Here is a 22,689-nt window from a genome sequence, read left to right as displayed (position 1 = left end):
GGAACGTGTTATCGGGAATGGTGTGAATGATGGTGTACGACATTTCATTAGTTGAAAACGAAGTTTTTTTTATTTTGTTTTTTTTTTCAAATTGTAAACATCAACAATAATAATAATCTTAATATTGGAAATTTAATTGCAATATGGGTAATTTCGGATCGTGTAGATAGAATGGGTAATGGTGTATGGTGTAATGTGTAAGGTGTATGGTGCAAAGGTGTAACGTGTATGGTGTAATGGTGTATGGTGTTAGTGGGAAGTTTACACCATCCAAGGACTGTATATATATCTATATAAGCATTTTCCAAACTATTAAACATTTGATTGAAAGTCAAGACTAGTATTCTACTTTGTTTGTAATGTCTGAATTTATAATGCGAAAAGAAAAATAAAGTAGTTTTAAATGCAAAATCAACCCACTGCCTTCAATTCATTGAAGAAATAACGTAATATACGAGTTATAGTGGTTGAATTCTCTTATAATTTTATCCTTCCTTTTCAAGGATTTTGCAGAAAGTTGTGTTCTGTACATGTGACGTCACCAGACATGGACGCTTTTTTCATGACGTCACAAAAGGTCAATTCAGAAGAAACCTTATAAGTAAATATTGAGCAATCATTTGCCGAGAACGGATATTTCACTAGTAAAGGGGATATGTTCTCTGATCGATCAAGAAATGTGAAATCAGCAACAAAAATTAAGAAAATCTGGTTATCTATTATGTCACTTATGTAAGAAGAACGCATGATTACATAATATACATATATATATATATATATATATATATGTGTGGAATAAATGAAAAGATCAGATTGTTTTATTTATACTTGTTACACTGTAAAATACAGAAGATATATACAGAAGAATGTTTATGCTGTTAAACTTGTTTCCTTGAATACGTTTTTGAAATCAAAGAAATTACATCCATAAAAAACGCCCTTTTCTGCAAATGTGTGTTCGATGTCGTCTCCGTAGTACAGTATGGCGGTAAAAGGAATGATGGTTTTTCCTTCGGTAAATGTCGATGTTGCCGTAACACTACAATTATACAAAACAATATCAACGTGATATAAAAAGTGTTTTCTTTTTTGTGCATATTACAATTAAATTAAAAACATATGTAAATGATAATAATACAGAGAATCGTAGAGCTATTCAGTTCCGTTCTGAACACCCTTTCATATAAAAGGAATAAGAGAGATAGTTTTTTTTTCTTTTTACACAAAATCCAGCATTTTGATTTTAATATAAAGTATTCTATACCGGACAATATTTCATACAAAATATTGTACGCAGACGATAGATTTGAGAATATGGAGTGTGAATGCCAATGAGACAACTCTCCATCCAAGTCACAATTTATTCTTTTTTGCCAGGAAAAATGTATACCAGACTGTATTTTGGTTTGATTAAGTAATTGAGAGTTGCGGTTCACATAAGTAATTGACTTATAAATGAAAATGAAGTTTTTGAACAATCCATAAAATATTGTCTCTAGTAAGACAGTGTATGTTCACCTGTGTAAATATGTTTGTTGATTGATTCAATTGATATTTCATAGTGTGTCGTTCTATGTTGGGATGTAACACTATGTTTCAGGTAAGTATGAAAGTTGACAAATGCTGAAATATTCAAACCCACTGCATTTGTTTACACCTATCCTCAGTCAGGAACCTAATGTTCAGTGTTTTGTCGTTTGGTTATGTGGTTTATAAGTGTTTCTCGTTTCTCGTATTTTTTTTAATGTAAAATAGACCGTTGTTTTTCACCTTTGCATGGGTTTAAACTTAATCTTGTCATTTTTTGAGCCCTTGCTGTTTGGTGTTAGCCAAGGCTCTGTGTTGAAGAACGTACTTGATTAGAGTGTTGTCTCATTGGCACTCATACCACATATTCTTATACCTAATAGATATAATATAACTTTTGATAATCTACTATACCGATATAATATCATTAGACTTTGTATTAGGGCACAGTTTAAATGACGATAGTTTGCTTAACATACAAATATAACTATTTAAAAGTTAATCAAACTATAAACAGTTTAACAGTCAGGATAACAAACTCCTTTGATCATAGAAGTTGATAACGTATAATAAAGTAGGTACAGTAAAGTATTTCATATTATACAGCAGGATTAAAGAACATCAGTTGTTCGACCTGTTAGTCAAATGCGTTTTGTTTAAATATACTTCTTCACTTTTTTGGTCTTTTGGAAAATGTTGTTAGTGCTGTATTTAGACCCTTCTTCAACGAAATTTGTTTTACATGCACACGTATTAAAATTGCGTTTTTTTTTATCCAACGCAATCATAGGTTTGAATGTAGTTTTCAGTTTAGACTTATTTATATTTTTTCAATTGGGCTTGTATCATATTTTCCCTCCGGTTTATATGATCCGTTCGTTCTATTGACTCCTCGAATAATATTATATATGGCCTTCCAAATACCGTTTCGATCCCTAACATCACTGAAGAGACGTTTATTGTAGAAATCCGGATCTGGTATACACAATAATTATTGACACCTTATGTTTATGGCATACCATCTTGGTCACTAGTTAATTGTTTTCTGTTTAGTATTAACAGTTATATTAAGATTCATTTTGTTACATTGTGTGATCATTTTTATTTGGCAATCGCGAATTGCAGTCAGCAGGATTTAAGAACATCAGTTGTTTGACCTGTCAGTCAAATGCGTTTTGTTTAAATATACTTTTTCCCTTTTTTGATCTTTTGGAAAATGTGGTTTGTGCTGTATTAAGACCTTTCTACAACGAAATTTGTTTTGCATGCACATGATGCACACGTATAAAAATTGTGGTTTTTGTCCAACGCAATCATAGGTTTGAACGTAGTTTTCAATTTAGACTTGTTTATTTTTTTTCGTTTGGGCTTGTATCATATTTTTTCCTCCGGTTTATATAATCCGTTAATCCTATTGACTCTTAGAATTCAAGAGTCTATCTAAAATGAGGGTAAATTATATATGGCCTTCCAAATACCGTTTCGATCCCTAACATCACTAAAGAGACATTTATAGATGAAATCCGGATCTGGTGTACACAAAATATATTGACACCTTATGTATGTGGCATAACATAGGTTTGAACGTAGTTTTCAATTTAGACTTGTTTATATTATACATGTTATACATATACAAACGTGGAATATCGTGGAATTTTTGCAGGATACTCTTCAACCAATTTGTCAGTTTTGGACGTTTGTGTTCCTGCTGTACTCCCCATCCTAACACACATTTCAGTACTCAAGCTGACCCCAGCAGAACCATTACATGGAATACTAATATTTGCTTTTAAGGTTGCTGAAATGAGAAATTTTACACTTATTCACACAATTAATGTAAAACCAGAGAATTCAAGTTTTATCTTCATAAGCAGGGAAATAAATAGATCTAGTTCATATGTAGATATTTTATTATAATGGGGAATTTTCACTTCATATCAAAAAGTATTAATCTAGAATATATATATAAATGAGTTAAAAAAGAGAAAATGAGTAAAAATAATCTTGTATAATGTCCTTTGTTTGCTCTATAAACAAATTCATGCTCTAGCACTGTAGGCAAATATCAATAAAACATGATAAAATTGAGAAAGAAAATGGGGAATGTGTCAAAGCGACAAGAACCCGACCATAGAGCAGACAACAGCCGAAGGCCACCAATGGGTCTTCAATGTAGCAAGAAACTCCCGCACCCGTAGTTGTCCTTCAGTTGGCCCTTTTTTTTTTTTTTTTTTTTTTAAGACATATAAACGTTTTATTCCTAAATATTTCCTGTTTACAATTACCTTAGTCGTACAGGATCAGGCTAAGGGTCCCTGTTTACAAATTGAAACCATCTATCCAGGGGAAATAGAAGGCAATAAAAAAAGTAGTCCACTTTTAACCTTGGATTTACATTTAGTGTAAAAAATATAACCATATAATGTTAGAAGCATCTAACAGTTCTATACTTTAATACAACATAGTAAGTAAATAAGTATAAGATACCCACATAAAAGATTTGCATTTACTACAATAAACATGATAAGCTAATACTTTTTTATCACTTTTTTTTTATGTTTATATAAATTGATACAATCGATATTCTAATACTATAAACCATGAAAAATTTACTTTGAATCAAGCTATATTATACTATATTAAATGTCTAAATTTTCTTTATTACAGACTCCAATTTTGTCTTCTCTATGATATCAACGCCTTTCAAAAGAAGAACAAATTTAAGATTAATTTTCAAGTTTTGTTTCCAGATTTTATAAATATCTTGTGGTGTTTTAGGCGTTTTGTTAAATTTTATTGAATTCCTAATTTTCCATAGTGTCCATTTAAAATATAAGATAATTATGTTTAAAAAATTATCATATTTTAGTTCTCCCGTGTTTTTACCCAATAACACGTCCTTTTCACCAAACGGATTGTTTATTCCTATGTTTGATTTGATCAGTATTTCTTGGAGGTTTTTTAAAATTAACTGTGATGTGCAACAACTGAAAAATAAGTGTTGCAGGGTTTCTATATTATTGTCATTTTGACAAATGTGGCATTTTCCATTTGATAACTTCATTTTTTTTAATCTTTCTTCAGTATATAAAATATTGTGCAAGGATCTCCATTGGAATTCTTTTACTTTATTTTCAATTTTCAAATATTTCAATCCCGACCACATATTTTCCCAAGGTATATTTGTTCCAAATATTTCCTCCCACTTAATTTGACATTTTGGAGATACATCTTTATTTAAAACCGTACGAATATAATTGAGTTTTAACTTTGATTGTTTGATTTTTCGGTTGTTTAAGTTAATGATCTCAAGGTCATTTGATATCTTTAATTTACTTTCATAATGCAAATTCTGGTTTCTGCAAGATTTCAAAATTTGCACGAAATCTTTAGGAATTGCCTGTTTTATTTTTGAAAATTCGGAAATACAATTTCGCCGATCAATCAGCTTCCTATAAATTTCATTACAGCTAATGAAATCTGTAGTTTCTGAATTCCAAATGTCCTGGATAGTTGTGATACCGCTTTTTAAAAAAGAAGAGTAAAACAATGGTTTATTTTTGAAACGGATAGAAGAGTTTCCAAATATCCTCGTATTTAAAATGGCACTTTTATATGGAGGTGAATCAACCTTTTGAATGAATCCTGACCACGTATCTATAATTTTCTGATAAAATTGTGGTAGTTGGTTCATATCTAAACCATTTAAACTTGAACATTTACATACAAAAAAGGCATCATTATATTTTTCGTCAAATTTCTGAAGCCAATACTTACCGATCGCATTCCAGCTTTCCAATGGCTCCTGAATTAAACGATATACAAGTTTTGTTTGTTTACTTTTTATAAACGTATCTATACTTACCATTCCCATCCCCCCTTTTATTTCATCCAAACAGCAGACATTTCTATCTACCTGGTTCACTTTTCCGTCCCATATAAAGTTCCAAATCATATTATTTAGCTCTTTAGTGTATTTATCCGGAATTCCTCGTATTTCGATCTCGTAAGAACAAAGAGAAAGTATCATATTTTTTACTATAAGTGTTTTACCTTTAAATGTAAGCTTCCTACTTTTCCATACATGTATACAATTTTTAACTTTTTCTATAATTTTTCTCCAAATATCATCGTCATCTATTTCATAACCATGGCACACCCCTAATGTTTTAACATTGCCTGTGATCCATTTGATTTTATCAAATTTAAATCGTTTTCTTTTAGAAGCCCCTAATAGTAAGCCTTTTGTTTTGTCATAGTTTATTTTAGAACCCGAAGCTTTTTCGTATAAGGACAAAATTTTAAAAGTATTTTCTACAGATTTTTCATTTTTATTAAATACCTGGGTGTCATCTGCAAACATGCATAATTTCAGTTGGCCCTTAAAAATATGTATACTTGTACACTGATAATGGACGTCATAGTAAACTCCGATTTATACACAAGAACCTAAAATTAAAAATCATAAAATACTAACAAAGGCCAGAGACTCCTGACTTGGGAAGGCGCAAAGTTGCGGCGGGGTTAAACATGTTAATGATATCTCAACCCCCCCTATACCTCTAGCCAATGTAGAAAAGATAACGCATACCAATACGCACATTAAAGTTCAGTTCAAGAAAAGTCCGAGTCTGATGTCAGAAGATGTAACAAAAGAAAATAAATAAAATGACAATAATACATGAATAACAACAGACTACTAACAGTTAACTGACATGCTAGCACCTGGCCTCAATTAAACTGATTGAAAGATTATGTCTTTATCATATGAATATCAACCACAATCCCTCCCGTCAGGGGTTTAGTATCATACTTATATATGAGAAGAACATCACCCGTGTGATGCCAACAACTGTTCTTTAAATAAATGTGTTTAGTTGGCACTCACACCACATCTTCCTATATCTAATTAGTTCCGATGCAAAGACCCACCCTATAAGTGAATCAATATTAAAGCCAAAATATGCAATCTTTAATGAACTGACAGTAATATCGTAACTATATCCCTTCTTAAGAAGTCTGTTCAAAGGTTTTGTAAGCTTTTGAGGTAAATAATGACATTTCTGTGCTTTGTAAAGAATATTACCAGATTGGATGTGAAATACCTGATCGTATAAGATGTCTGCATGTTGAGTTTTATTTACGAATTATTTCGAATTATTTCCTTATACCGATGATAAAATTTAGTAAATGTTTTGACTAGTTTGTGATATCGAAAACCCTGGTGGAATAATTTTTCCTTAATACATAAATTTCTCTCGCTAAAATCTAATATGCAAATTGCCATATAATGACGATGTGTAGTTTGATACATGTAAAAAACTAAAGGCTCTAAAGAGCCTGTGTCGCTCACCTTGGTCTATGTGAATATTACACAAAGGAAGCAGATGGATTCATGACAAAATTGTGTTTTGGTGACGGTGATGTGTTTGAACATCGTACTTTACTGAACATTCTTGCTGCTTATAATTATCTATAATGATTTTGGCCGAGTAGTTTCAGTGGCAAATATTAGTACAAATTTACAAATTTTAGGAAAATTGTCAAACATTGACTCTAAAGGACAATTACTACTTAGGGGGTCAATGGACCATTTTGGTCATCTATAATACTAAAATTATGAGGTCCAATTTGTCAGCCGTCATTGGGTAAAAACGACAAATCAAAGAATTCAACTTTATATATAACTAATATAGGGCAATGGTGTAGATAAAAAATTACACCACTCCAGACCCTTTTGTTTTCCACATAATTAATATTGCCAATGATTAACAAGTTCCGGGTCGAGTCCGATACCGATACCAATAGTATATTCACCTGGCTGTTACCTATTACCTTATCTGTACATTCCGCATTTGACAGGCGCACCACCAAAAGATGTATTAGGCAAACGGGTCATAATCACAGGGTTGACACTCCTAAATTCAATCATTTTCAAATTGTTCCCTATTGTAGTATTATAATCAGTAAGACTTTCTAAGATAACAATACGAATACTAAAATTCTGGACTTAAAATAAAGCGTATAGGTACAGTTTTCAATTTGTTAGCGGGCATGACGTCAACAGCGAATACAAGAATTCAACTTTATTTACAATGCTGTTGATTAAAGAATACTCCATTCCAGGACCTTTTGTTTTCCAAATAATTAATAAATACCAATAATTCACAAGTTCCAGGTCGACGGGTTCAAACAGAAATATCTTGAAAGCAGAGAATACTGTGTATCTTATAATCAGTATGACTTTATCAGATGATAATACCAATACTAAAATAAGGCTTACGCATTGTTATTTACATTAATTCAGTCACGGACCCGCGATATCACGGGTGTGTTCTAGTGTTTATTAATTTTAAGGTCTTACTTTGCTGTACATTATTGCTGTTACATTTTCTCTATCTATAATAATATTCAAGATAATAACCAAAAACAGCAAAATTTCCTTAATATTACCAATTCAGGGGTTAGCAATCCGACAACGGGTTGTCCGATCCATCTGAATATTTCAGGGTAGATAGACCATGACCTGATTAACAAGTTAACCCCGTTAATTTGCTGTAAATGCTTTGTTTTTTTTAGTTATAAGCCAAAAATTGCATTTTACTCTATTTTATGTTCTATTCTTAGCCGTGGCGGCAATCTTGGTTGGTTGACCAGGTCACTGGACACATTTTTTTTAAACAAGATACCCCTATGATGATTATGGCCAAGTTTGGATTAGTTTGGCCAAGTAGTTTCAGAGGAGACGATTTTTGTAAAAGATTATTAAGATTTACGAAAAATGGTTAAAAAATGACTTTAACATGTTTAAAGGGCAATAAGTCCTAAAGGGGTCAACGTATTTGTAAATCTTACATTGCTAAACATTATTGCTGTTTACAATTTATCTCTTTCTATAAATATATTCAAGATAATAACCTAAAACAGCAAAGTTTTCTTAAAATTACAAGATAAGAGGCAGCAACCCAACAACGGGTTGTGCGATTCATTTTAAAGGCAGATACAACTTGAATTGATAAACAGTTTTACCCCCATTTCAGATTTGCTCTAAATGCTTTTTTGAGTTATAAGCTCAAATTTGTATTTTACCCCTATGTTTTATTTTTAGCCATGGCAAACATCTTGGTTGGTTGGCCGGGTCACCGGATACATTTTTTAAACAAGATACGCCAATGATGATTTTGGCCAAGTTTGGTTTAATTTGGCCCAATAATTTCAGAGGAGAAAATTTTTGTAAAAGTTAACGACGACGTACGACGACGACGGACGACAGACGACACCGGACGCCAAGTGATGATAAAAGCTCACTTGGTCCTTTGGGCCAGGTGAGCTAAAAAGAAAAAAAAATCAACTAAAGGGAAGTGCGTGTGATTTTTTAAAATGTCGACCTAAACAATTGTTATATATTTTGAATCAATTGTGGTTTTTACCTGAATAACAGTATGAAATGTAATACCAATTCTTTAAAAAATAATGATGAACAGATGAAATATCAACTAATGAGATGTGGCATGATTGCAAATGAGACAGCTATCAGGCAGAGTTTGAATATTTACATTGTAGGCAATAATACGTCCCAGTACAACCATTGGCAATGATGAAAACACATTCCATATACAGGCATAGTCTGCATTAATTGAAAAGCCATGAAACGATGAATTTGAACCAAATCAAACATATACATGTAGCTATTTCAAAAAGGATATGTTTACTATAAAATTGATAGGTACATTTTACATTATTTGTGACAACTGTGAACATTGGATAGCATACCAAATGTATCTCAATACTATGTGTAATTTGGAAAGGAGTAGGTCCAGTAAGACCCCTTTTTGGCCCCAAAATATAGCAGTTTTACAAAATTGTTAAAATGTAAACCTTTAGTTATTCATTGGACAGTAAAATGCTTCTGCTACAGAAATTTGGGCTGATTTTGATAATACAATGCACATATATCGGGAAGTAGAACCATTAAGTCATGCTAAATTACTGAAATCTTCGCAATTCGAGCATTTTAGTTAAATTTTAGACGGTTTTCGTGTAAAACGAAAGTGGTCGCATTCATGTTCATCTTTAGTATTGAAATGAAAGTTTTATTTTATGATAATACATAACATATATAAAGGCTGAGGATTAACACGGATGCGTCACTTTCATTTTTGACAAAAACCATCTGAAAAATGATATTTTTCGTAATATTTGATAGATTTTTTATATTTAAGTTTGAATCTGTGCTTTTTTTTTATGAATATAACAGTTAAAATCTTTCACACTTACTAATTGAATAAAATAAAATTGACACTTAAGTGTTTAAAAAGTGGTCAAAATCTGTCGTCAGATAAACATGAAATTTGATGCCAAATTCGGTCTTTCCGGACCTACTCCTTTCTTGCGAAATTTGGAATTATTTTTACCTGGTATTTTAGAGGCTTTATCCCACCTGAACTCATATGTATCGTCCCTTTCTGTTAGAACGTCGGTTTTTGTTAGAGTCTGCTCTGCTGATGTATTATTCACTTGAGCCCATTTGAAGACAGTTGAAGTTGTATTTTGGATTTTACTCTTTTTCAAGTCATAATCAATACTCTTCAGCTTCATCTTACCCGCAGGTTTCTTTAACACATACAGATATAATTGTGGTTGTATGGTGGTATAAGATGACGAATATAAAATACACAACCAATTTTGCATAGGTACTATTTTTGTAATTAAAATCTGTAGTACTGAAAATATACTTTTGATTTTTAGTACTATTTCTTTACTTTAAAATTATTGTACTATTTACGTACCTGTATTTTACAGTACTTGATTTGTACTTGAAATTTTGATACAGAAATATTACCAAAAGCGATCACAATATTCCATGTTTGAAAATCATAATTTTAAGAGATTTGAAATGGACATACCGCGGTACTATCAAAATGCTGCAAAGATAACGTTGTAACCAAAAATATATAGCACTTAAATTTTCAAGTACAAATCAAATACTGTAAGATACAGGTACCTACATATAACATTAATTTTAAATTAACAAAAGTACTGAATATGAAAAGTAGATTTTCCAGTACTACAGATTTTTGGTACAGACATAGTACTTATGCAAAATTGGCTGTGTAGTATATGAAAATTTTAATTATCTTCTTTGAATGTCAGACTGCTTTGTTTGTATTTATTTGTTATTATTGATAACAACAAATTTAAATAGTGTGTTGAGTTGGGACTCACCGTGTGTTCATGTTTAAAGAAAATATGATTTGATAAATGTTCAGCTTAAGGTTTATTGTGTTTCAACCTTCAGTTTTTGTGTACTGTTCGTTGCACGGTTGTTTGATTTTGTCTGTTTCATTTACGGTTAGTGTTGTCCGTTTTAGGCTTGATGATAACTTTTTCTGTCTATAAGTTTTGTACACATGTTGATAACCGTTGACATTACGGTAGATTGGTGGTCTCAAAAAAAATGCAAAGATTTTTTTTTAAATTTATGAAAATACAGTTTATATTTTTGAATATGATAAAATGTATAGGTAACCGTGCTTTTTATGAAGTTACGGATTGTAGAAAAAAAAAAGAAAAGATTGTGTATAGAATATCCATGGAAAACCCAATAACATAAAATGAAAACCCCACTATAGCGTTCTATGATAGAATATAGCTCTAATAATATTCTTTCAGATAAGAAAAAGAAATAATGGGGTCACGATACTCGTTTTCTTGCTACATAATAAAATATTTATATTCACAACACATTCTATTATAACAGTTAGTTTATTTTTTATATCCTATTTTATCTGAGTTATCTACCATTATATGGCAAAGTTGTTTACAAAAATCTGATTTTTGTAAAATACTGCCGGAAATATGATAAAGCACTTATTTAAAAAAAAAATTAAAAGTCTTGCACATGAAATACATACTACTCTTGAAATTTGCACATTTCATTAGATATAGAGAAAAACACCTTAAGTATATAACAAAAATAATATATATTTATTTACCAAGATAATTTTTCTGAACGAACACAGGCTGTGATGGGCAAGTCCTCCGTTATCCATTGGTGGGGTATCAGACATTTTATAAGTCCCTTTCCGATACAGAGTTTGCAACCCAGCGTAAGAAGGTGCAGTGTATCCAACCCACCTATTGAAATAACATTTAGTTAGAGAAAGCTTGATGATTCATATGCTTGTGAAGTAAATTATGTTGAACCTTCTGTACGTGATTCCTCTTGCATTATGAAAAAATGAGTCTCAAACTAAATCAAACATGAAACGTTGACACCATGCCTGATTGAAAGTCTGTACTGCAATATTGTAAGATTCAATTTAAGTGCTTAAAATATGAACGATCGCATGCAAAGATAATAATTAAAACACAAATTTAAACAGTAAGACATTTTTTTTGTTATGAGGAACAATCAACACAGTCTATATTAAAAAAAATCAGTTAAAAATGTAGCAATGACGTAGTATAATTAGTGTATATTTCCATGTTATGGCAGTGTGCAAATACAATTCTTGGAAACCAAAATGAATTTCTGGTTTTACTTACATCAGGAACTCAAACTTAAAAATATGAAAGCAAAGGCTGTTTGCTTATTTCAATCACTGAGGAACATTATAAAAAAAGTAACAAAAAAGAGACGCCAAATCCAATTTTGATTATCTTTGCCTGAGGGAGTTGAAAGCTTTTTTTCTTGATAATTTCATTTTTTTCACAGAACAGTTTAAACCTTATTTGATCTCGATACAGTAAAGAAAGAGGTTACTATTACTTTAATCTTTTCCTGGAAAAGGGTAATTTTTTTTTATAGTAGGAAAGATACTTACGCACCACTTTTCACCTGAATTGAAGACACTTCTTTATCAAACTTATAGTGTTTAATGTTTTGTACATCGTCAGTGAAAGTCAGTGACCGCCCTGAAAAACAGTCTGTGTACACTGTACAAATCGGCTCTTCAGTGAAATCCTAAAAATGGAGCCCAATAATAAATCTATAAACTGTAATTATCATTTCTTCCACTCTCATCTTAATAAACATCTTAGATTTTTGTAAAGACCATTTAAGAACTTGAAACCTTTAAAATTATATCTCTATTGTAAATCCACGGGGAGGAGATCGAGTCATTTCTTGATTGACGAGGATTAGCAATTGATGTTGAAAGTCTTTTATTGTCGGGTACTACGAAATTCTCTTACAATCAAAACTGACAGTGAATTTAAGGATAATTTCTTCATTTATTCATCTTAATGTAAGAGAAATTTTAGAAGAACAGATCTTTTAAATTTTATTGGTCAAACGGTAAAACAGACGTGTAAAAAATAGAAGACATATACAAAATTTTGATCAGATAAAGGAAACAATAGTTTGTCCAACAGTAACTTCTTGTCGTTTGCAGGATACAATATAATCTTATTTAAGGGTAAGCGATTATGCTTATAGATAGATTAGGAACAATAAAACATTACCAGTTTAATAAAAGAGATAACATTATTGCCAAACAAACCTCGTTTGTTTAGGTGTAACATATTGCTTTTTTTGTTCATTTTTTTTGTAAATACATTAGGCCTTTTGTTTTCTCTTTTGAATTGTTTTACATTGTCATTTCGGGTTCTTTTAAAGCTTACTGTGCGGTATGGACTTTGCTCGTTGTTGAAAGCCGAACGGTGACCTGATTGTTAATGTCTGGGTCATGTGGTCTCTTGTGGAGAGCTGTCTCATTGGCAATCATACCATATCTTCGACTTTGTTGACCGTCATTGATATCGAATGAGAACAGTTGGTCTACATGGAACCCACAAGTTTAACAAGAGACTCTTTTGTAATGACAACAGATGACAGCGAAAAGATGAAACCGTGTGCATTAAATGGAATTTCGAAAATAATCGATCAATCAAGATTATCGTTATTGAATAAGTTACTACGAGTTACATGCGACGTGTTTAAATTTGAAAGTAAGAGACCGTATAATTTGTGGAAATATGCTAGACACGAAAAAATTATTACAAAAGATGAAATCGACCGCGCAACTCGGACATGGATTTTCGGATATTCAAAATGAAAAATTCAGAAGTGAAAAGGAGCAACTCGCAAACCCGTCACAGAACAAGAATCTACCTTTTGTAAGATAATTACGCTTGTCCATAGATACAGAAGGTGTCATTCGATGCGCCGGACGCATGCACAATTCACAGATTGACGACTCTTGAAGTTTCCAGTGTTGTTAGCGAAGAAAAATCAATTTACGGACTTAATTGTGCGCGCACCTGCAGATGTTACATTCAGGAGCTTGACAGACAATTACGCAAATCCGCCATATTGAATACCTTCTATTAGACAATGCGAAAACTGCATCGTACAGAAATATGTAAAGTGCCGAAAAGTGAACGAAAAAGCGTTTCCACAGCAAATTCCACCTCCTCTACCGAAGGATAGAGTCACCGACATGATTCCGTTTACGACAACTGGTGTTGAAATCGCTGGACCACTATTCGTTAAGGATAATGGACTTGTTACAAAATCGTATATGTGTTTATTCACACGTGCTTGCATTCGTGCCGTACACCTAGAACTTGTTACAAATATGACAATCGAATTATTCAAATTAGCGTTTAGACGATTCGTTAGTAGGAGAGGAATTCCCAGTACAGTGTATTTAGACAATTTACCAACCCTCACATGATATTCCGAAGGAAATGAGCATTCAGATTAATTGGATATTTATTCCGAACGCAACACCATGCTATGATGGATGGTGGGAGAGACTAATTGGAATTACGAAAACGACATTTAAAAAAGTGCTCGGGAAATCACAAGTAAATTCTGACGTATTACGTATTACGTATTATGAACAACTTTTTTAGAAATCGAACCTGTAATCAACGATCGTCCGATTACGTATGTGTTGTCCGACATTCGCGGTCCAGTGACGCTTACGCCGTCACATCTGCTACAAGGAAGAAGGTTATCACAAGAGAACAATTATGATTCAGAGCACAATAATTAAAATTTTGATTTTACAGAGGCAAACACAAACGTTACCACCATAAAATAACATTAATTGAATACTTTGCAAAACGATGGAGAATGGAATACCTAACCGGATAAAGAGAATTTCATCGCGTCGCTGGAGACCAAAGCGCACATGTGAAATCCGGTTTCGTCGTACAAATCATGGATAATTCACCGAGAATGATGTGGAAACTAGCAGTTAAAGAAGATTTGATCACCGGGAAAGATGAAGTAGTGAGAGCAGTCAAACTTCGTACATCAAATGAACTGATTACAAAGAGACCAATTGTGAAACTGGTGCCATTGGAAATATGAATTTTAATTGTTAAAAGTGTTTTTTCAATACCCATTTTATGAACAACACATGCACAGTAATTGCATTTTGCGGTCTCTAGAATGTTGTGAATTAGTTGTAGTTGTAGTTGTAGTTTCAGTTTAATATTTTTATTCTTTTATTTGCTTAACGTTTTACAGCCATTTTACGTAACAATAGGCCCATCACGTCGTCACTTGCCGACGTCTCTCTTGTATATTTTCGACCTTAGTAAAGCATACGAAATATTGAAGACGCTTTTGTGTTTATTCACCTTTATTATCGATACGTCCAAAACAGCTATATTAATTTTCGAAGACATAATGTTTTTATTCTCCCTTCTTGTATCTTATGAGCCATTCTCTGTAAGGACCAAAATAACTGTTCACACCTATGTCACAGATTTTTACCATTATTTGTACACATACTACATAACTAATATACTAAACAACTAACACTCTAGAAATTGATTTTGGGCTTTGTTACTATAGAAATAGCGGCCATTTTGATTTTGGGTTTTTTTTTCAATGAAAATTCTAAAAAAATTCCTAAATATCAATGCTTATTTTCCCGTAATCCTGACAGTAAATGATAGAGACAATTATCACATCTAAAAGCTGTTACCTTTGCCTTTCTAAAAATATATCACATATTTGGCTGACAATTGTGTACATATGCTTATTTTCTATTGGAGAAGGGGGTGATTCTGATATCTAAATGAAAACCAAAATTCATTGAAGCTTTGACAAAATTTCCGAGATAGTTTATAGAAAATATTGTCAAAATCATAAAGATAAACCCCCCATTTAAAAATTAAAAAAAAATCAGGGATGTGTTTTTTGATTTGGATTGAAAACTGAAAAAATCAACTATGTGTCAATGAATTATCTCCCATTATGGTTCTTCTTCATTGAAAACATAAAGAAACAACAGGAAGTACAAGGGTTAATGCCCAAAATAAGTGCAGACGAAATGCAGACACTGATAAAACCATTATATTGTTGGTAAAAATAAGATATATCAAGGTAGATAGTACTATGGAGTGCATTTTCTCTCCAAAGTTTGTGGATTGTGAAGAACTCATTTGATGAACCTCTTGCCAAACACTGAAACAGTGAAACAGTGAAACACAGGCAGTACATATCCATATATATACCAAATGTTTGCTTTTTTTCTGAGAATGGTCTTAAACCAACAGTAGCTCTAGATCTTCACATCAATATTGTATTACAATTAAATGAAGAAGAAAAAACAATTCAAATTGTGCACGTCGCATGTTATGCCAACAAAAAGTTTTCATCCAGATATTGACCACATCAAGGATTCTGGACTCGAGTCGTTACCTTACAGAACTAGCCTTAAACTAGCAAGTAGTGCACCAAAGGAAAAGGATTTTATTCATCTTATTATCTAGACAAGAATGTGAGTAATGAAAATAAAATGAAATTGACATGACACCCCCACCTTTTCCCCCTTTTATAGTTTGAATTAGTTTAAGTTATATATAAATTTTCATAATTATCATTCATCATTGATTATTTGTTAAACATTCTCAATTACTAAGACAATGCAAACATGTCTTTTAATGAAAAAAAGGAGCACTTTCTAGGAATCAAATTTGTTTCAAAACAGATATTTAATTTACAATGTACCTCCTTTCATGACTTTCATGAGTGTAAGAATTGGGGTCCTCTTATTTTTATGTATTATTTACTTTTTACACATTTTCTATATTTTTAAAACAAATACTTATTCTGTACAATTTTAAGGAAAATGATTTTATAATTAAAATGTAGATTTCTATAGTAATTTGATTTCTTTTTAATGTTTGTCCTTCATTCTGAGATTTATAATCTATATTGTCCGTGGCGGATCCAAAAATTTTCATAAGTGAGTGCCCACTGACTGACCTAAGAGGGGGCCCGCTCCAGTCACGCTTCAGTGATTCGCTATATAAGCAACCAATTTTTTTCCCAAAAGGGGGGGGGGGGGAGAGCAGGCCCCCTGCCCCCCCCTAAATCCGCCTCTGATTGTATTACCTTATTATTTTGTTTTCCACAGTTATTCTTCTTACTTTTGCATCCTATTATTCTCTATTTTAATTATGATCAATTATGTGTGCTTATTTATCTCCAATTATAATGTTCATAATTATTTTTTAATTCAATAATTTGCTTATATTAATTATTCTTTGTTTGGTAAACCCTATTAAGCTTCAGTTTGGTTCTTTGGTTTTTACAGAGAATGACTCTTATAAAATTCGAGAAATTGAAAAGTTATTGTTCTAATTCGATTACGTAATATATATCTTATCGTCAGACCTGTTCTTTTCGTGTTTACACATTTTTGATTGCAATTTGTTTTGATTAAGTTGACATCGACCTTTTTTACCTGAAGAAACAAGAAGAATTAGTAAGAAATATAAGCGATCATATGTATTATACTAAAATGACGTGTTAAATGACTTGTTGGACAGAAAAGTACAATGTACAATTTAAGTGAAAATTGTATCTTTAACAATGGGTAATTGAAATAAACGAGACCGGAAAGTTGCAATTGAACTATTTACATTTAAATTCTGATTGATAATAGCTCTATACTTACTTTGCAGTCTAGTAATTCTAAGGACGACGCACAACCCCTGTTTGCCATATTTTGGTTGTACATCACTCCAAAGAATATACTTGTATGTTGGTCTTTATCTTGTAGGACGAAAACGTTTCCTTTGTAATTTTTTTCACTGTATAATATCCACCTACACAAATGAAAAAGATGAATAAATGTCTATTGAAATCTTCTATTAGAAATGACTGCACTATGAATGAATTCATGTATTTATGATTTAATCAACAAACCACAAAACTATGTGATATCGTAAACACTTGTTTGACAGCTAGTTATTAAAGAGACAAAATATATCAATTTGACCTGGAATATCTTATGAACTGGGCAATATACAATTATTTATATGCGGGCGTTGTTTGAATGTTGCTACACAGTTATAAAAATTCTACAAATTGAAAGCTGAACTCTTCTATCGAAAATTGCAGTTCTCAAATGACTAGTTAACCAAGACATGAGTTACACTTGACTCTATATCATTGGTGTTCATTAATTCAAGTTCGATTGGATAGATGAGTTCAACATTGTTGCCAATCTTAATATTTTATAAGAGGACATAATCTATGTATCGGAAAAGGACGATGATAGCTTCTTTTCATTCTTGAACTGGTTGTTGAATCACAAAGTATGAGTTTTGTCTTTCTAAATCAAGATATATGTTCATACGATGATCAGTGCTTTTAATGTACTAAAGTTTGAATCAGTCTGTCCTCTTCTATAAAATTATCATAATGAAAATAAGGAAATGTGGTATGATCGATAATGATACCATCTATCAATCAGAGATAAAATGAAGTACTGTGGATTCATTTATTTTCGTGGGTATCAATTTTCGTGGATTGCTGAAAACCTGCATATTCGTGGAAATTTGATTTCGTGGTTTTGTCCGTCTCTGTATGCAAAGCCTATTGAAAATATGTTATTCGTTGAACATTTGAATTCGTGGTTCACCGGTACCCACGAAATCCACGGAAATTGGTATCCAACGAATAATAATGAATCCACATTAGTTTAAATCAGTTATATATCAACTTAGGACCTTATATATAAAAACCCATATCGTATAGTCGTCCACAAAAGGCCCTGACATGACAAGACAAATGAAACTGAATTCAAACGAAAAACCAAACGCGCTAATCGATAACAAAACAATTTACGACAAACAAAAACAAGACAGGAACCAACAACAACCACTTTCATACAGGTATCAAATTGAAAACCATAAAAAATAAGCTTAAGTAGCAATCAGTTTATATGGATTATTTTCATATTTACAGCTTTTTGAAACAACAACACAGTAACATTGAGAATGTGAAACCCCTTTTCTAATCAAATGTCTACCGGTAAGGTCAAGATTTCTTAACCAAATCTTTGTATCTATGCAATCATTTGGTAACAGTTTAATTAATTTGTGATTAGGAAAATGTCTGACTTAATAGTGTACCTGACATACGTAAATAAAGTTAATTAAAATACAACAGATCATGTATAACAAATTGAAATAAACACACCATAAGAAGGACCAACAAGATCACTACCGATCTAAAATACTAGTTAACAATCGGGAACGAAAATACTTTTCTTTAGTCATACATTTAATTCACAGAGTTTTCCATGTAAAACTGATATATCAAAATCTACCAAAGGACTATAAATAAGGCAACAGTAGTATACCGCTGTTCAAAACTCATAAATTTAAATCCATGGACAAAAAACAAAATCGGGATAACAAACTAAAACCGAGGGAAACGCATTAAATATAAGAGGAGAACAACGACATAACACTAAAATGTAACACACATAGACAAAATCCCACGAGAATAATATACATAACATCAAAACCAAATACATGAATTTGGGATAGACAAATGATGGCAGTATAGGTTGAATTGAATTAAGGTCGTAAGGGTATATTTCTGCAGTAAAATATAAAATTACTGATTGTTTTAAGCAAAAGTATCACCAAGTTGATGGTAAGTGTTTTTAAAGTAATCAAATGAACGTAAGTTAGCAGGATTTTTACTTAATTTGAAAATAAACAATAATTCATAACAATACAAGAAAAAGTCTGCTATAAAAGGGGCAAAATTAGTGCAAAATAGGAATGTCTAGAGAAACATTTACAGCTTTGATCATCTCATGACAGTTCCAGTTGGTATATCTAGGAAAGTTTCAAACTACCGAATAGGTATAGTAGCCCATGAAAGAATGACAGTTTAATTATGCTTATCGAGACATTAAGCTTACATTCTGATATTTTTTTTATATACATACAATGCTAATGCTATTGGAAATGATAATCATGTGTTTATTACAGCTACCTTCGATTTTTCTCTTCTTCAAAAAATGATGTCTTAATTATATGCTATTTCTTTTTTCAACAATAATTTTTAATAAACTGACATTTTGAAAACGTATATAAAATTTGGTATACTTACACCCCTCTCTTACATTTGACACTCAATGAACTCGTGGTGATGTCGTCAAGTAAATCTGGGCATGATTCTGTGAAATCTTTGCTTCTTCCCTTGAAATCTCGTCCAGTGTATAACGTTATCTTCAATGAAAACTCATCATGATCATGATCATCATAATCATCATCATCGTCGTCGTCGTCGCCTTGTCGTCAATATCATCATCAAATATGTACAAATGTGTTAATGATAAGTGACAAATGTGCTTTGATTAAAATACATCAAGGAAAATTTAGACAAAAACACCTTTTATATTAGTTGGTGTTTGAAATGTATTTGTATGATTTACAAACATTTTATTATAATTAAGAGTAGGTGTTGCATAAAAACGGTTATGTAAATTTAAGTAAGATCCTTAAATAATCCAAAAGAAATGTTTACCTTTGATTCCATTTTACAGCTTTACAAACGAACTAACAATCAATAGGAGCTGCTAAATTATACGTCAATCAAGAGCTGTTGTGTCTACGTGTCAATGATGTATGAATCAATATCCGTCTAGAAAGATGTAGTACTGTTAAAATAACTTAAAAGATCTACAAGTTCTTATATTTATCACTGCTTTTAAAGAAGCAATTATGATAGTGATACAGCATTTCAGTGACAGAAGAAGTGTATATTTGCCACCAAAGGACTTATTTTGCTTAAATTCAGAATGTTATAAATCTGTTCATTTCGTTTTACGTAAAAAGTAAAATCCCCAAAATACTGAACTCCGAGGAAAATTCAATCGGAAAGTCCCTAATCACATGGCAAAATCAAATGACAAAACACATCAAACGAATGCGTAACAGCACACAGGCACCTATCAAATTAAAAACAGATTCATGAGTAAAACATCTTTTGTTCCATTATATAAAGACTCGACAACACACCATATGTTTTAAAATACACGAATTACAGATAGTAACTATAGTTATTATATAAATAATTTTATTTTGTATCTATTTTCTGGTACAATAACATAATCTACATTCGAAGATATACAAAACGGTCATAATATACATCAAAACATAATGTCTTTAGGGAAATATTGCATGCGACGTTAACAAAATTCGACTTTTGAAAATGATTATTTAGATTATGTCCTCCATTAATGCATTTTTTAGTTGATCATGTTTGCATTTAATGTACTTTTGATCATTTTCAGGAAGGTTTGTAACATTTTTTTCATAATTTAGTTCTGATTCAAATTCAAAAAGATACAAAATAAACACAGAAAAGACACGTTAATCTACGTCTTAAATAAACCAAGGTTACAAAAACTGACAAAAGATACAATGCTTGTACCAATAAGTTAGGGCTTTTCTGATTTCCTGAGGAAAATGTAAGGCGTCATATTTGAATAGAATAAAATAATCATTGTTATGGGGTTTTGAACAGATACAATCGTTGAATCAAGTTTATTCAGTTGACATTATCCTTTTTACGATTTCTACGAAAACATGCTTCAACGTAGATACAGAGTTTAAAAAAAATGAGCAATTTTAGTAAATCATGAAAACATGAATACATAAAACGAAAAATAAAAATGTAAAAACATTTTCGATTGAAAGTCAGTGTGCCAATCATGCAAACAACTGTAATGGTTTTGACTTTTTGTCTGGCATATAGTTTGAACAGGAAATATGTTTATAACTATGAACATCCTTAATTTTAGAATAATTTTGCTATGCTTAAGCTTCGACAATGTCATCTCATGCTTTAATTTTCTCGTAGAATAAATTTCATACAGAAAAAAATCAAATTCAACATACGATTTTTACATCATTTACTGTATTGTTTACCACATTTGGCGAAAATTATAACAACTGTCAAAACAATCTTCCTGCACCTTCTATATACACTGAACTGTTTTGATAGATATAAAATGCATCAGTTTTACGTTTTCTGTGTGTGTTTTGTGTAATGTTGTTTGTCGTTTTGTCGTTTTTTGATAATGCCATTACATTGTCAGTGTGTTTTTGACTTATATTTAGTTTACGGTTGATTATCAAAATGCAACCGACAATCAATTAATATAACTGGTTAAACAAATACCTAGTCGAAATTATTATCAGTTATAATATTTTTTTATTAAAAAAAGTTTTGATACTACCTCATTTAATGTTGAAAGCTTTTTAAATGTACTTACATGCCTTTTTAGGCAGCTCAACGTACTGTTAACTACAGAGGGTATTTATCCATACATAAGTTTAGTACCTAAGGAAGAGTTATTTAACAACAGATAAACAAACATGACATATGAAAGAACTTACCGTGTTTAAATAATATATATATATATATAAGAATTATTCAATACTGATAACCGGATCTGTGTTGCTTTGTTGTAGATAGGAACATGATCATTGTACCATACATAAACAACAATATAAATAGAAGTAAATATAGATAAATTGATGAATAAAACGTATATTTTTTTTAAATGGTTAAAATTGTTTTCTCTAGGATTTGAAAATATAGTCGGTAATTTTAATGATGCTATGACAGTCTCATTAGGGTGATCAATACATTTTGTAAGTTGTACTGTAATCCCACTATTCAAATTAATCAGATAATTGTTATGCTACTTGGTATCAACTTAAACATTGTGAAACTATCTATGAAAATGTACAAATACTGCTACTACATATAATATGACTGACAGTCAGTATAGGGTAGGCATTGATACATACTGTACAGGATTAAATCTATAATAAAACCAAACTGTATATGGTCTGTCTGATGCTAATAACATTAGAGGA

At 31.4% G+C, this 22,689-nt stretch overlaps 1 protein-coding gene and 1 long non-coding RNA gene across 2 annotated transcripts; both read right to left on the bottom strand.

Moving 5' to 3' along the window:
• Positions 1-870: 870 nt before the first annotated feature.
• Positions 871-10,135, bottom strand: LOC139494777 (uncharacterized). The gene is made up of 3 exons (XM_071282970.1): positions 9,942-10,135; positions 3,166-3,325; positions 871-1,039 (listed from the first exon to the last, which is right to left on the bottom strand). Exons 1-3 carry the CDS (start codon positions 10,123-10,125, stop codon positions 871-873), a joined length of 513 nt encoding a protein of 170 aa, XP_071139071.1. The 5' UTR covers positions 10,126-10,135.
• Positions 10,136-17,508: 7,373 nt separating this feature from the next.
• LOC139494776 (uncharacterized) lies at positions 17,509-22,214 on the bottom strand. The gene is made up of 4 exons (XR_011657145.1): positions 22,080-22,214; positions 20,327-20,443; positions 19,910-20,028; positions 17,509-17,604 (listed from the first exon to the last, which is right to left on the bottom strand). It is a non-coding gene; the product is annotated as an uncharacterized lncRNA (long non-coding RNA).
• Between the last annotated feature and the right edge of the window lie 475 nt (positions 22,215-22,689).

Source organism: Mytilus edulis, chromosome 11 (assembly GCF_963676685.1).
Source record: "Mytilus edulis chromosome 11, xbMytEdul2.2, whole genome shotgun sequence".
Classification (NCBI taxonomy): domain Eukaryota; kingdom Metazoa; phylum Mollusca; class Bivalvia; order Mytilida; family Mytilidae; genus Mytilus; species Mytilus edulis.
This window is presented reverse-complemented; position numbering and strand designations above follow the sequence as displayed.

Excerpts from the sequence above, each read along its gene's own strand:
- LOC139494777 (XM_071282970.1), bottom strand. The coding sequence starts at position 10,125 with ATGAAGCTGAAGAGTATTGATTATGACTTGAAAAAGAGTAAAATCCAA. Across the intron at positions 3,326-9,941 it reads TAAAGCCTCTAAAATACCAG|CAACCTTAAAAGCAAATATT; the intron begins GTAAAAATAATT and ends TTCTCATTTCAG. Across the intron at positions 1,040-3,165 it reads AAAATTCCACGATATTCCAC|TGTTACGGCAACATCGACAT; the intron begins GTTTGTATATGT and ends GTATAATTGTAG.